Source organism: Galeopterus variegatus, unplaced genomic scaffold, assembly GCF_000696425.1.
Source record: "Galeopterus variegatus unplaced genomic scaffold, G_variegatus-3.0.2 Scaffold952, whole genome shotgun sequence".
Taxonomy (NCBI): Eukaryota; Metazoa; Chordata; class Mammalia; order Dermoptera; family Cynocephalidae; genus Galeopterus; species Galeopterus variegatus.
The window spans coordinates 142,445-155,490 of record NW_007727063.1 but is presented as its reverse complement, the minus strand read 5'-3'; the positions used below and the strand labels follow the sequence as shown (position 1 = coordinate 155,490).

At 35.8% G+C, this 13,046-nt stretch overlaps 1 protein-coding gene across 1 annotated transcript in view; it reads right to left on the bottom strand.

The window, feature by feature from the left end:
- The window catches only part of LOC103591260 (protocadherin-11 X-linked-like), a 262,098-nt gene extending 250,055 nt beyond the window's left edge, over positions 1-12,043 (bottom strand). Inside the window, exon 1 of the mRNA XM_008573674.1 lies at positions 11,966-12,043. Within this exon, the coding sequence (XP_008571896.1) occupies positions 11,966-12,043 (78 nt within the window). The remainder of the gene's footprint in view (positions 1-11,965) is intronic.
- Positions 12,044-13,046: the final 1,003 nt, after the last annotated feature.

The following is a 13,046-nucleotide window of genomic DNA, read 5'->3' as shown; positions in this document are numbered from 1 at the left end:
AAATGGACATTCTCAAGATAATCCAAATCAATCTAAAATTGATCCAGTTCAGTTTAAGACCTTTCTTGAAGATATTGAGACAACTCTGTTAATAAGGCATACTTCCCTTAATGAAAGAAAGATGAAGAAAGGAAACTATCACATAAACCAGGAGGTCTGGTTTCCAACTCTGCCACTGACTGCCTATGTGAGCTTGGAAAATAATAACTGTTACTGCTAAATGAGATTCTGCTAAGTACAAAGCATGGTATTTTTTTTTTAATCGTAAAATGTTATTTCATTGATCCTAACTCCATCCTTAACATTCTAATCTTTGAATTCCAGCTCTAATGCCATTGCCAACCAAAATCTTTCCTGATTTGACTCCCAGTCAAATGCAATCACTTATTTTGCATGGTCACAGCATATTACTTATTCAACCATTTAGTATCTACTTATTTCCATCTTGTTTTATAACTGGGGTTGGCACAACATTCTTTCTTACTAAACTGTGAGTTACTGAAAGACAGGGCCTGTATTTTTTTTCTTTTTTCTTTTTCATGATTATATTTCTAGTTTTTGCCTCAGGACTTAGCACAAACTAAGCACTCAATAAATGCTTTTTTGAATTATTGTATTGGGTGACAGTAAAGCAGGGGAGAAGTACTACAAACAGCTTACTCCAAAAAATATTAAACAAGCAAAGAGAGTGGGACATATGGCACAAAAAATTTATTTACCTTCATTTAGAGCAAAATGCATTTTGTACAGGTGTAAATTATATCACCATGGAAGAGCTAACTCTTAAAGACGTTTTTATTAGAATATTAAAAGAAAAAAATTTGCATTTGACATGTTATAAAACTCCCTTTTAAACTAACAATAGAGCTTTTGAAAGTTGTTGCAATAGAGAAAATATCAACAGAGGCCCAATATGGTTCTATACTATGTATTAACAACAGTGCCAAACACTCAAAGGAGAAAAGGCAGAAGAGCAATTGTTATTTTCTTCTAGAAGTTATTAGAAGAAAAACTTTACACAAAAAAAATTGAACAGAATTTAATTGAGCAAAGAAAGGTTTGTGAATCAGGCAGTCCTCAGAACCAGGAGAGGTTCAGAGTGGTTCAGAGAGCTCTGCTCTGAAATGTGGATAGGCAGCATTTATTGACAGAAAACAGAAGTGAGGTACAAAAATAGCTTGATTGGTTATAACTCAGTATTTGCATAATTTGAACATGGTCTGATCAGTTGGCAGCTTATGATCGGCTGAAGCTCGGCTGCTGTTATTGTCTGAGGCTACTCCTAAGTTAGGCTTTCAGTTTGTTTATGTACTAAGTGATGTTGCAGGTTGTTACATGCGAACTCAAGGCATCCTCAGGTCAAATTTAATTTAACTTAACAAAGTGTACTCATTAGATGCATTCAAGGAACAAAAAAGTATGCAATTCTTTAAAAATCAAACCTCTCTCATAAATATTCTCTACTACCATCTTCTTAAGGTATCCAGGGGAAGACATGCTGTGCTGGTAAAATGACCCCCATGTTGCCTTCACTGACATAAGCCTAAATGAGTATCACTGCCTCAAAGAAAAATCAGCACAGCTGTGTGACTGGGTATTCATTTTGTCTTAACTCTTCAACATACCTTAATCAGATACTTCTTCAGGATACCCTGAGGTCAACTGGAGAAGGAGATGGGGGGTAAAAGGCAGGGGTGTTCAGATTCCTTGCATCAGAATACTTAAGACACTCCCTGACAGAAACCAATTTATTTTACACACAAAGGCAAATGGCCCAAAATGTCCTCAATGGTATACATCATGGTGTATATAACACATGCATTAAAGAGCTAAGGTAGATCACTAAATCTCCTATTTGTGTAATTTTGAAATTTATGCCTTACCAACATGTTTCTACTTATGTAAATACCCAGAATATAAAAGTAGCTCACAAATAAACAGGTACTTTAGAAATAACCCACGCCAAAATTGTTTTATAGAGTATTTTAAGAGGTCATTTGACAGTCTTGAGCAAATTAGAGTTGATTTTTTAAATGTGGCTTTAATTAATAAGTCAATTATTGAGGCCTCCAAGCAGCAGAGTTCATTTGATCATGTTTCAGATTTAGCCTACATGTACCAAGAGCACTGATGGAAGTGGAGGGCAGCAGTGACAATACATGGCAAAGTAAAAGAGTCGGCTTTGCTTCTTGAGTCTTGTTTCATCAAGTCCTATCGTTCCACTCTTTCCAAATAAAGGAAGAGTTTAATAAATTAATTATTTTAGAAGATGTCAGGCTCTTTTACCCGCCCGTAATCCTGCCAACTACGCCAATTGTCGAGCTACTTTTACCTGACAGTAATCCTGCTGACTGGGCCAATTGTCAAGCGTGGGCTGTGTCTGGAGCTCACAGACCCCTCAAACTCATTGTCCAGACTGGGTCACAAACCCTTCACATGGCAGGCTGGGTCCCCAGACCCCTCACACACCAGGCTGGGTCACCAGACCCCTCACATGCAGGTTTATGAGCTAGGTAACTGGCAAACAGGTCCTTGGAAGCCATAGTTGGAGAGCATGGCTGTGTGCACGGCGGCCCCCTGAGGCAAATGCTAGCCAAGGTGGTGGTGCCACACAGGTGCACCAAATCCACCCACAAACAACTTATTTACAAAGAATGTTCTGCACCACCCCCAACCAGAGTTTAAGGTGAGGGGCCTGATTAAGTTATTCTATTTTCCCAATAGAAGCTGAGTAATCTTCCTCTTTGGAGACTTTAAAATAAAGATAGAAACTTATCTGTGAGAGGACATAGGTTTAAAGACAGGGCAGCACAGACTTTTTTTTAGAGTATGAATGAATAAAGAAATTAATAAAACTATTAAATTATAAAATGTTGATTTGTGGCCCAGAGCTCAATAAGCAAAGTAACATTTCTTGAATATTTACTATCTGCCAGACATTGTACTAAATGCTTTGTATAGGTATGTAATATAATCTACATTAATCTGTGATGAAATAGGTGTAATTATTATAGCCATGACAAATGATGAGAATAAAACTCAGAGCTAGTTTGGCAAAGATTACAAAGCTAGTCTGTGACAACTCTGGTATTTAAACCCAGGATTATCCAACCCCAAAGCCCAAACTTTTACCTCATGATATATTGTATCTTAAAAAAAAGTATAGGTGCTTAGGTGAGAGAAAAAATGTTGTACCGGGCACTAAAGAACACCCAGTCAGTACCAGATACTATGCTAGGTGTGTGCCATGTGTTAAAAATCATCCCTGCTCTCAGGAATTCACATTGTAGTGCAGGAATAAGATATGAGCACAGATACTTGAAATGTAAGTCTGTGTGTGACAAAGCCCTCGAGGCACAGACACAATATCACGGGAGCTCAAAGAACAGAGAGCTAATAGCCATCTAGATGCCTTAAATGATGAGTACAAAGACAGTGGTTAAGCACAGATAGAGAAGAACATTGTTCGGGAAGAGAGAAATATATACAGATAAATAGGTAGGAATGAATAAAGAAAATTAAAGAAAGAACAAAGAATCTAGTGTGATTAGAACATAAGTACTCAGTGAAAAATTAGCAGGTCATAAGACCAGAAAGAAAGGTACAGGCCAAAACACACAGAGGAGTAAATATATTCTTTCAGTAAACAATGGGAGACAATTGAAGACTTTTGAAGCTGGGATGATCTATAATCAGTGCTGGAATTTAGGATGAAAAATATGGTAGCCCTTTGAGAATGGACAGATAGCAGGAGTCTAGGAGAAAGGAAACGACATGGAGTTTTGCAGCAGCAGTCCAGCTGATGTGTTTTGCAGCCTTGCTGTAAAGAATATACAGATGAAACCCATTTGGAAGCTCACCCTTGTGAATTCTTTCTAAGTCCAACCTGAAGATTTTCTTGGCAAACACCTGGTGAGAGTTTCAATATGAGTGGAAAGTCTTCCACTGTCCTCCCCTATTTTCAATAATTTTAGTTAACAAAAACAGAACTCTATATCATAGAGAAGGGCTGACAACTACAGAGAGATCAGGATGCTCTACAAGGTATGCTAATAGGAATTATCAGCAGGAAATAACAGCAGGGGAGGACTATCTACTACAAAGTCAAAGAAAACAGAAAACTAAACAAAACAGGAAAAAATCTTTAAAGTCTCAGAGGCATGCAACTTGCTAAATTGTTCTAGCATTACTTCTCTGACATTTGGGCAGTAACATGAAATAGAGCAATTTGACATAGTTACATGTGAGACAGAATGTGTTCTAAAGAAACAAATCTCAGAATGACAGATTCCCTATTCAGATTGAGTAATTTGCCAAAATCATGAGGAGAAATGCTTCCCCTTCATACTCAGAAATGCCATTGCATATCCCCCCCCCCCCAAAAAAAAAATCTAGTGAGGATAACAGTTTGCTCTACAATTGTGCTGGAAACCAACAATTGATCTAATCATTAGGTCATATAATAGATTCATAAATGAGATTAAAAAAGATTTATTTTTATTTTTATTATTGTTTAATTTAGCTCCAGATTACATCAGCACGTGTATCAGAGTAACTAGAGACCTACGTATTTGCTACAACAGATCTGAGCAAGAATCCAAAAGAATCTCCCTAATTTGTTTATAATAATTCTTGATTAGCCAAAATAAAGTATTTTTGGCATTAGGTTTCATGCTGATCTGAAAAACTGATATATAAACTTGAATCAACTGAATTTTTTTTCCTTTGGGATAACTCCTGTCAAAATCAATGAAGAGGCAAGGACATATGATGTCTCTGACGTTTATCTAGTTTTCCTCTATAGGAAACCTATACTTCTGAAGGTCCTCAGCCTGCTCAACTGCAGGAGGTGAAAACCAACTCTATCTTTGGCCAGAACTAATCTGCACCATACTTGGCAGTACTTCAAGATGTGCAGTCTTACTACCCAAGTGCGGAATTGAGTGAGCTATGGTGGCCATGGACATCTGAATGTCAATGCTTGTTAAGCCAATTTCACTTGTCCAGTTCATTTGCCTGGGGTATTTCCCTGCTTCCTCTTTTACCTTCCTATTTTTACATGGGATTGGTGGGAAAAAAAGAATTGGATACCCGCTTATTCAACATCTATGTGCTCGCTTTAGAGTCTATATTGTGCTAATGTTCATAGCAATTATATGAGAATGGTATAAATAACCCCAAGGCACAGATGTGGCAACAAATTCAAATAATTTGTCACTTGTCCTAGGCTCTGTTTACACTTAATGGGAGAGCCACTGGCTGGAGCCTTACTACAAAGAGAACCAAATAATATGGTTGTCTGACCACGAGAATCAGCACTGCTTATATCTTTTCTTCTACAGAATTCCTCCCACCAGATCAGGACCTCTGGCTTCTGAAAGTCCAAATTGATCATATTCCCTCCTGTGCATTCAAATGTGTCCTGCTGGCAATTCTTCCTAACCCCAATGATTCTCCCAGCTGTAGTCCCACCTATTTCTGTTGTTTATTCCTCTCTTGAATTGCCTCCATTTCAGTCCCAATGTGCTTTACTTATGAACCCAGATGATAAACCCAGTGATGAGCTTTTCGCACTTTGATTTCAGTGTCATCAAAAAGGTTCCCTCTGTGATTACAAACGCGATTTGTTTTGCTTGGGTGCTGGGCATTGCTAGAAGACTCCTGCACAGGCTGATGAGTCATAATCAAAAACTCTATGTAAACAAATGATTCATATGATAAAAGTATATTCATCCTTGATTTCTTCCTTATATTTGAAAACTGAGAATCTATATTTTATTCATTTGAATTATTATGATATTGAATGGTGTTTAAATTCTATATTTATTTTCCAAAGCCTAATAACCAGTAGATATGAACATCATAGTTAGCAACTTCTTTTCAAAGTCAGCTGCCAATACTTTGTGGCCCAAGAGCTCCAGAAAAACGATTCCCATTTGTTGCCCTGTGTATTAATCTACTGTGAGTGCTCACAAGCCTTTTATCTGTGGACATGGTACCCATCTGCTATGCTGCTGAGATTCACCAACATGCCATGAAAATTGTGGAATGTCAGATCACACCTGAGATACATGTTCACTGAGGAGTCATTCCATATGAATATGATAAGAATGGGAGCAGTGCCTGGTTGGTCAAAGACTATGGACTTTAGAATCAGAATGTTCATGTTTGAATCCCCCTATCTAACACTTGCAAGCTGTGCAACCTTAGGCACATTATTTAACCTCTCTGAACCTCAGTTTCCTCAAGTAAGAAAAGGGGATATTAATAGCTATACTTCAATAAAGCTGCTATAAGGACTGAAGAAAAGGAAATAATTATTGTAGAGCACTTAACATGATGACTGTAATAATAACTTAAAAATAAATGTTATTAACGATTGGAAAGTAAAGTACTCATACCACTAAAGGTGAAAGACAATGGAGAAATCATAGGACTCTGGTTAGTTAATAATGTTGAGTATTTTCTATATGTCTAAAAATAAAACCCTTTACTTATAAATAATGTTATCACATCAGGGCCTGTTTACTTATTTATTTACTTATAAATAGGCTTCCAATTGTGTAAAGAGTTACTTCTAAACTTAGTTTGGCATTTAAGGCCTTCCATAGCACAGCTCTTAAAGATTAAAATAACTCTAAAAAGTTCCCAGATTAAATTTTGGAAGAACTCTGATCTCAAATACTTCCATGATAATAGCTTTCATTTCCATAGAACCTACGACACAGAGAGATCATAGCCAAAAGATAAGCGCTTTGGGCTTTGAGGAAAATATGAATTATGAAGTGTGTGGTTCAAAAAAGGTTTTTTAAAAAATAAATGTGTATCTTAAAAACGTTATAAAAAAAATAACATGGGGCGCTAAACTGGCTGGCAAGTAAAGGAAGTTAATGGTATGTGCACCTTGCAAACCATTGTGCAGTTTCATGATCCTAATGAATTTTTTTCAAGAGACTTCTGCTGCTAATGAAAAAACCTTGCAAGTGGCCTCACTGAGTCGACACATATTGAAATCAATACAATATTTTACCCAAGTGTGGGCTTAAAATTTGATGATTCAATTATGCATAGTTTGGGAAAGCAGTTTTCTTGAATTATCTATTTTTTTCCTTACAAAAGAAGTAAAGACACTAATGTTGAATCTTAACCTGAGATCTAAACTTCCCTTTGGGGTGTTTTATTTATAAACGAAACTAAACAAAAAGCTCAAACTTGTGTGACTCATTCTGTCAGCAGCTGTAGGCCATTTGGAATATAAAAGAATTATATAAGAACTGATTTTATTTTACAAAAATTGATTAGCCAAACTCCTGTGGTTTTCTAACCATACTGTGGAAAAATATGATTAGGGTAGCAATTCCTTCATCAAATGAATTTACTGTTAACATATTGAATTAGTGATCCTGTTAGCCACTATTCCAAGATTAGAAGGTAATTCTTTAAAACTGTGGAAATTCTCACATTCTGTCACTGTTAATTAGCCTTTCTTGTCCTCCAGAAAGATTTTCATTAAGGATTATCACAGTAGATTTAATATTTTTAAAAATTGCATTTTGGGGGGATTATTTCAATACCTTATATTCTCTGTCATCTGCAAATATTATTGTTCTTTTCTTTTCATTCCAGGGTCTTAAAGGGGTCGTCTTGCTTTATTATGTGCAAATATGTGCAGGTGTTCTAGCTGAATAGAAAAGGATATTGGTTTAATATCAGCAAGTCTCCTTCTAAAATATTTCTTGTCCCAGGGACCACTTTCATTCTTGCTGTTCATTCGTAGTGAGGAATTGTCACATAGTGGTTAAGGAAATGAGCTTTGAAGCCAGATCCAGGGATTTTGCATCCTGTCTTTGGAACTTACTAGCATCTCTCTGTGCCCCAATTTCCTCATCTATAAAATAGGGAAAATAACAATAATGATTATAATAATAGGGATAATTCTAGTCATAGGTTTGTAACTAGAATTAAATATTAAATGAGTTAATGTTTTCATTGCTTAAGAGACTTCCTGGTACACAGTAAATTTATATGTTTTGTTAAATAAAAGAAATAAATTATATTGCCACACTTCCATCATCTTTTCTACATAACCATTCTTTCTATTTTTCTTATTTCTCTTGTATCACTTCACAGTGTTAGCACTATCTTATTTACTTTCTGTGCCAGAGGTCAGTTATATTCTTTGTGGGAGACATGTGAGTCATTAGCTATGGCCACTAAAATTTGGGGAATTAAAGTGAAGCAATAGGTTCATTCCTCACCCTCATACATTCTATAGCAGTTGTCTAATATTGCTGTCCTGAGCTACTTATTTTTCAGTGGATATAAGACATGATCACAAAATATCTGTATTTAATGAAGTATCGTGGTAGCCAAGATATTGTCTGTACTCATAATCAGAATGCCATCATAATAGAAGAATATTTTCACAAGCAAGACAATGTCTATGGGAAGTCATAGTAAAGCATGACAAGACCCCAAGATATATACCAGTTTTATTTTGCTTCAATTTTTGGACAGAATATTATTATTTTAGAATTTCTAGCTCACTGAGCATTAAAATTGCTATGAATCTGGGGTAGGGAAGGTGGAGGGAGAATTTATTATGGAAGGGAAAAAACATCAAAACAATCTAAAATACCACATTACAAAAACATAAGAACTCCATGCTAACTGGCATATGTATACAGCACATGCAAAGCTGGTCAATGACCGTTTTGTGAGTAGCTCTCTATTTCCTTTAAGTGCTGCACAGATGTTAGCATGTTTGCTACAACAAATGTTTATGAGCCCATTGGCCCCTGTACATTGAAAAGGTGCTCTGAGTGATTTGACTTTATCTTCTGATATTGATCGAAACTCATGTTAATTTTTGAAAATCTAATTTGAAACTTCAAAATATGTACTTCAGTTGTGTACCTTAGCATTTTCTGAAGGCTCTAACAAAAATGCTAATTTTTCTTATAAGGAAATGAACACTTTCTTTACCCAAAGAATCAGTTGACCTATGATTTCATGGTTCACACGTTACGTTCATTAGTTGAAGAGTTGGCTTTACATCTGGAAACCATTCTGCTTTATGGGGCACTATTGTAGCACTTGTGCATTTAAGGAAAAAAAAAAAAACCCTCAAAGTCACTATCTGTATCATTAATTTTAATTAATTGGCATTATCAAATTATTTAAGGATTTCAATGAAAAAATAGAAATAATTTAAATTTCAGGTTGAACTCTAGCTTCAGTAGTTTCTATTTTCAGAAAGCTGTTTTTAAATCCCCCAAACGAGTAATGAATATCTTGTTAAAGCTGAGCTACTTCATAAGGAAACTTAAAAGCTTATTTATAAAACAAATATTTTCTTTAAACTTTTCAGAGGCAGGCACTGTATTTATCAAAAACAAGGTTGAAAAGTCCCTATCTCGGGCCGGCCCGGTGGCGCACTGGATAGTGCACTGCTTGGGAAGCGCGGCGGCGCTCCCTTCCGAGGGTTTGGATCCCACATACAGACCGGCTCCCGCTCACTGGCTGAGCGAGGCGCGGGAGCAACACCGAGGCTTGCGATCCCGTTGCCGGTCCCCGGTCCGGTACGGGGGCAACACTGAGGGTTGCGATCCGTTGCCGGACACGGAAAAAAGACAAAAAGACAAAAAAAGAAAAAAAAGGAAAAGTCCCTATCTGTACCTGCATAGGAGTATTATATATACAGTGTAACTCACCACTCTATGTGTATCTTAAATTGCAACTGAAGCCTCAGGCAGTAAGAACAATCAAGGCTGTCAGATACTTAAACGACATACCTAATAAAAGAGCCTCAAGAAAAAAGAACCCACTATGTAAGAAACCATTGTGTCTCTAACAAGATTTTAACTTTGTTAAAAATGAAAGAATCAGTAATTGGTAAGGAATTAGTAGAGTTAATTATAGGGCACTCCATTTAGTAGAATATACTACTTGGCTAGATAAAATATTGCTGATTGAGCATCTTCTTATTCATGGAGGACAGATGTTGCATAACAATGCCTAATTCTATCTGCCTTCTAACTATTTTTCCCAGTCATACCTTATGTCATAATGGTAGGTCAAATTTTGAAGGTGCGTGTTTTAAAACTGTGTACTTTTTCTCAAAACTTCTATTCTGAAGACTACAGTAGATTCTCAATCAAGGAGTCAATAAACTGATAATGAAATTCTGAGATGCCTCTTTAATACAGATGTAGATAGGTTATTATATTATGTTCACCTTGTATTCTGCAACCTCACCATTTTCTTGAGACTAATCAGAGGTGCAAAAGTCAGAATTTGAAATTTGGCAAAACATCACTAATTCAGACTTGAGTAATTTAAAACTTGTGACAATTTGGACAGATCCTGGTTGCAATTTACCTTTAATAAAATTAAACATTTCTTCCCACAGTTCATAAATTAATGCTGTAACTCTTCCCAAAGAGCATAAATTAACTCTGTGAAATATTGTAAGATGTTATTATTACAAAACACATGGCTTTCATAAATTTCAGAAGCACACAAAAAATAAATAATATACAAATGTGATTCTCCTTCCATTTCATTTGGGTTGTTTTTCTAATACTTTAGATCTGTATTTATGTAACTACATTTTCTGAATTTATGTCCCTTGTAACAAATAAAAGACATCTGAAAATAACTAGGTAGAGGACAATTTATAGTTATTAATTTGGCAACCCAGGGATCAGATTTAAGACCTTAAACTTATTAACAACAGTAAGTTAACCAGCCACAGAATCCCGAACAGCATACAAATGTTTAGACTTTGGTCTCCTCACTCCATTTCTTAAAAATCCCTGTGTGGTTCAGAAAACAATACCCCCAAGTATTTCTCTCTCTCTGGAAGTTCCCTTATCTGACTGAGAAAACTTCTTCCAAAAGAAATACAATTGTATTAAACCCCCCTCCTTAGGAATCTCATTAAACAACCAGAAAGATTAACCACCAGAGAAGAGATGGATTTTTCATCTATTCTTCTGAGGCCAGCTCAGAGAGGTTACCTGGGAGCTTTATCTGCATAATAAGACAACCTTGTTCACAGTGAAGCTTTGCCCCTCACCTTCTGCAATCTGTCACCAGCTACCCCAGAGCTCAGAGGAACTTTGTCCTGGTCCATTGTCTGTTCTTTGGGCTTTTCTCTAAAAGTTATTTCTTATTCCCTTAAAATTGTCTACTCTCCCTCATCCCCCTCTTTTCTATGAAGAGGATGCTATTTAAGCTTCAGCCATTTGTCCCTTCTCTGAGTCTCATATTTTGTATGACTCCTGAACACAATTGCAAGTTAATACATATGTATGTCTTTTCTTCTGTTAATCTATCTATTATCAGTTCATTTTAGCAAATCTTCACAGGGCAGAGGGGAAGTTTTCCCTTTGCCTTGGCATCCCTTTATAGCCTCTACTAGGAAAACAAATTTGAATGGATTTGTTAGTCACGTTTTGAGGTGTCCAGATTGAAATGAGTAAAAGTGGCTTCTTTAAAAATATATTATAATTTGATTTTTAAAAACAAATTCTGACTGGTTTCCCCCTGAACTAACTTGTTTTAGTAAGGTTTTACTGAAATTTGCCTGATTAACATAAAAACAAATTCTACTATATTATACTAAACCTTAAATTTAAGTCATAAAACAATTCTCAATTTTTTTCAATTCATGATCCTAGCACTAGACTTAAACATCAGTGGAATAGAAAATCATTTAGAATAGACTTTTAGAGGAATGCTTGTACCTAATCCAACAAATGGACTAACTCCACTATTATTATCAAACCACACTAGAAAGCAATAGTTATTTACTGTCATATTTTCAACACTATAACACAAAACCACCTGAAGAAACTTTATGGAACATGCACTTACAAACACTTCTTAAGAACATTTCTTACACATTTATAAAAATCATTTAGAAGGAAGAGAGAGGAAAAATCAAGTGTTTCTTTCATACCTGTGGTTGGGGGTGAGTCCAGATCTCCACAGTTGTTGACTCTTTTGTGGGCGTTCGAGATCGTACAACCTCTTTCATTGGCTTTAGAAAGGAAGACAAAAGAAGTATTTTTAAAGCTGTTTGTTAAAAGTAAACAAACACAGGACATTTCACACAAGTATTGCCCACAGGTAGCTAAAATATTGTACAGGTAAATTATCACTTTCTAGATATCATCGTTTATTTATTCAACAAATGGTTATTGAGGGTTTACAATGTGCCAGGGGCAGTCTAGGGTACTGACAGTAAGAAAGAGAAAAAAGAAAAAAGAAAAGAAATCCCTTTTTTCACGGAGTTTACATTCCAGTGTTACATTTGTGCTCTATTAAACACATGAATGGAATTGTGAAGGACAATTTATAATGTTTAAATAAATGAAATTTAAGCTGGAGAGACTTTCAGTGCAATGTTTTTACAATTCAATGGCTTCAAGAGCTATATTTGTGAACACACCATTCTCTCAAATTAAAATTTATCCTGTGCATACCACCATAACACAAATTTGTTATCTGCCATACAAAGAGGTTTAATAAATGTGATAAATGCCAAGGAATTTATGAACCAATACACCAATGTTAACCTACAACCCATTTACTAAGGTCTTAAAAGGATGATATCTATATCCATTCAACTTACTTCGGGACATAAGAGTATGTTCTGTTTTCAAAATACTGAGTAGATGTGATACACATTTTCTGCATATGTGATTTTAGCCTATGGGGTAAAGGATTTGGTAAAAGTTATCATTTGATCTATGAAAGGCAGAAAATCCAACTCAGCAGCTCTTGGATGCTTTCGTGCTACAATAGCAGAGTTGAGCAGTTGTGGCAGAGACCTTATGTCACACTCTATAAATTGTAGATGCAACAGGTTTCCAAATGCCACATGTATCACCTTACTATAACAGTCTCTTTTATTTATTTATTTTTATTACCAGTGCATGCCCCTTATGTCAAAGCCAGAAAAGAAGAAAAAAATCAGATTTGGAACGTCATGCTTTGAAGGCAAATGATCAAGAATTATTTTGTTATTGAATTAAATG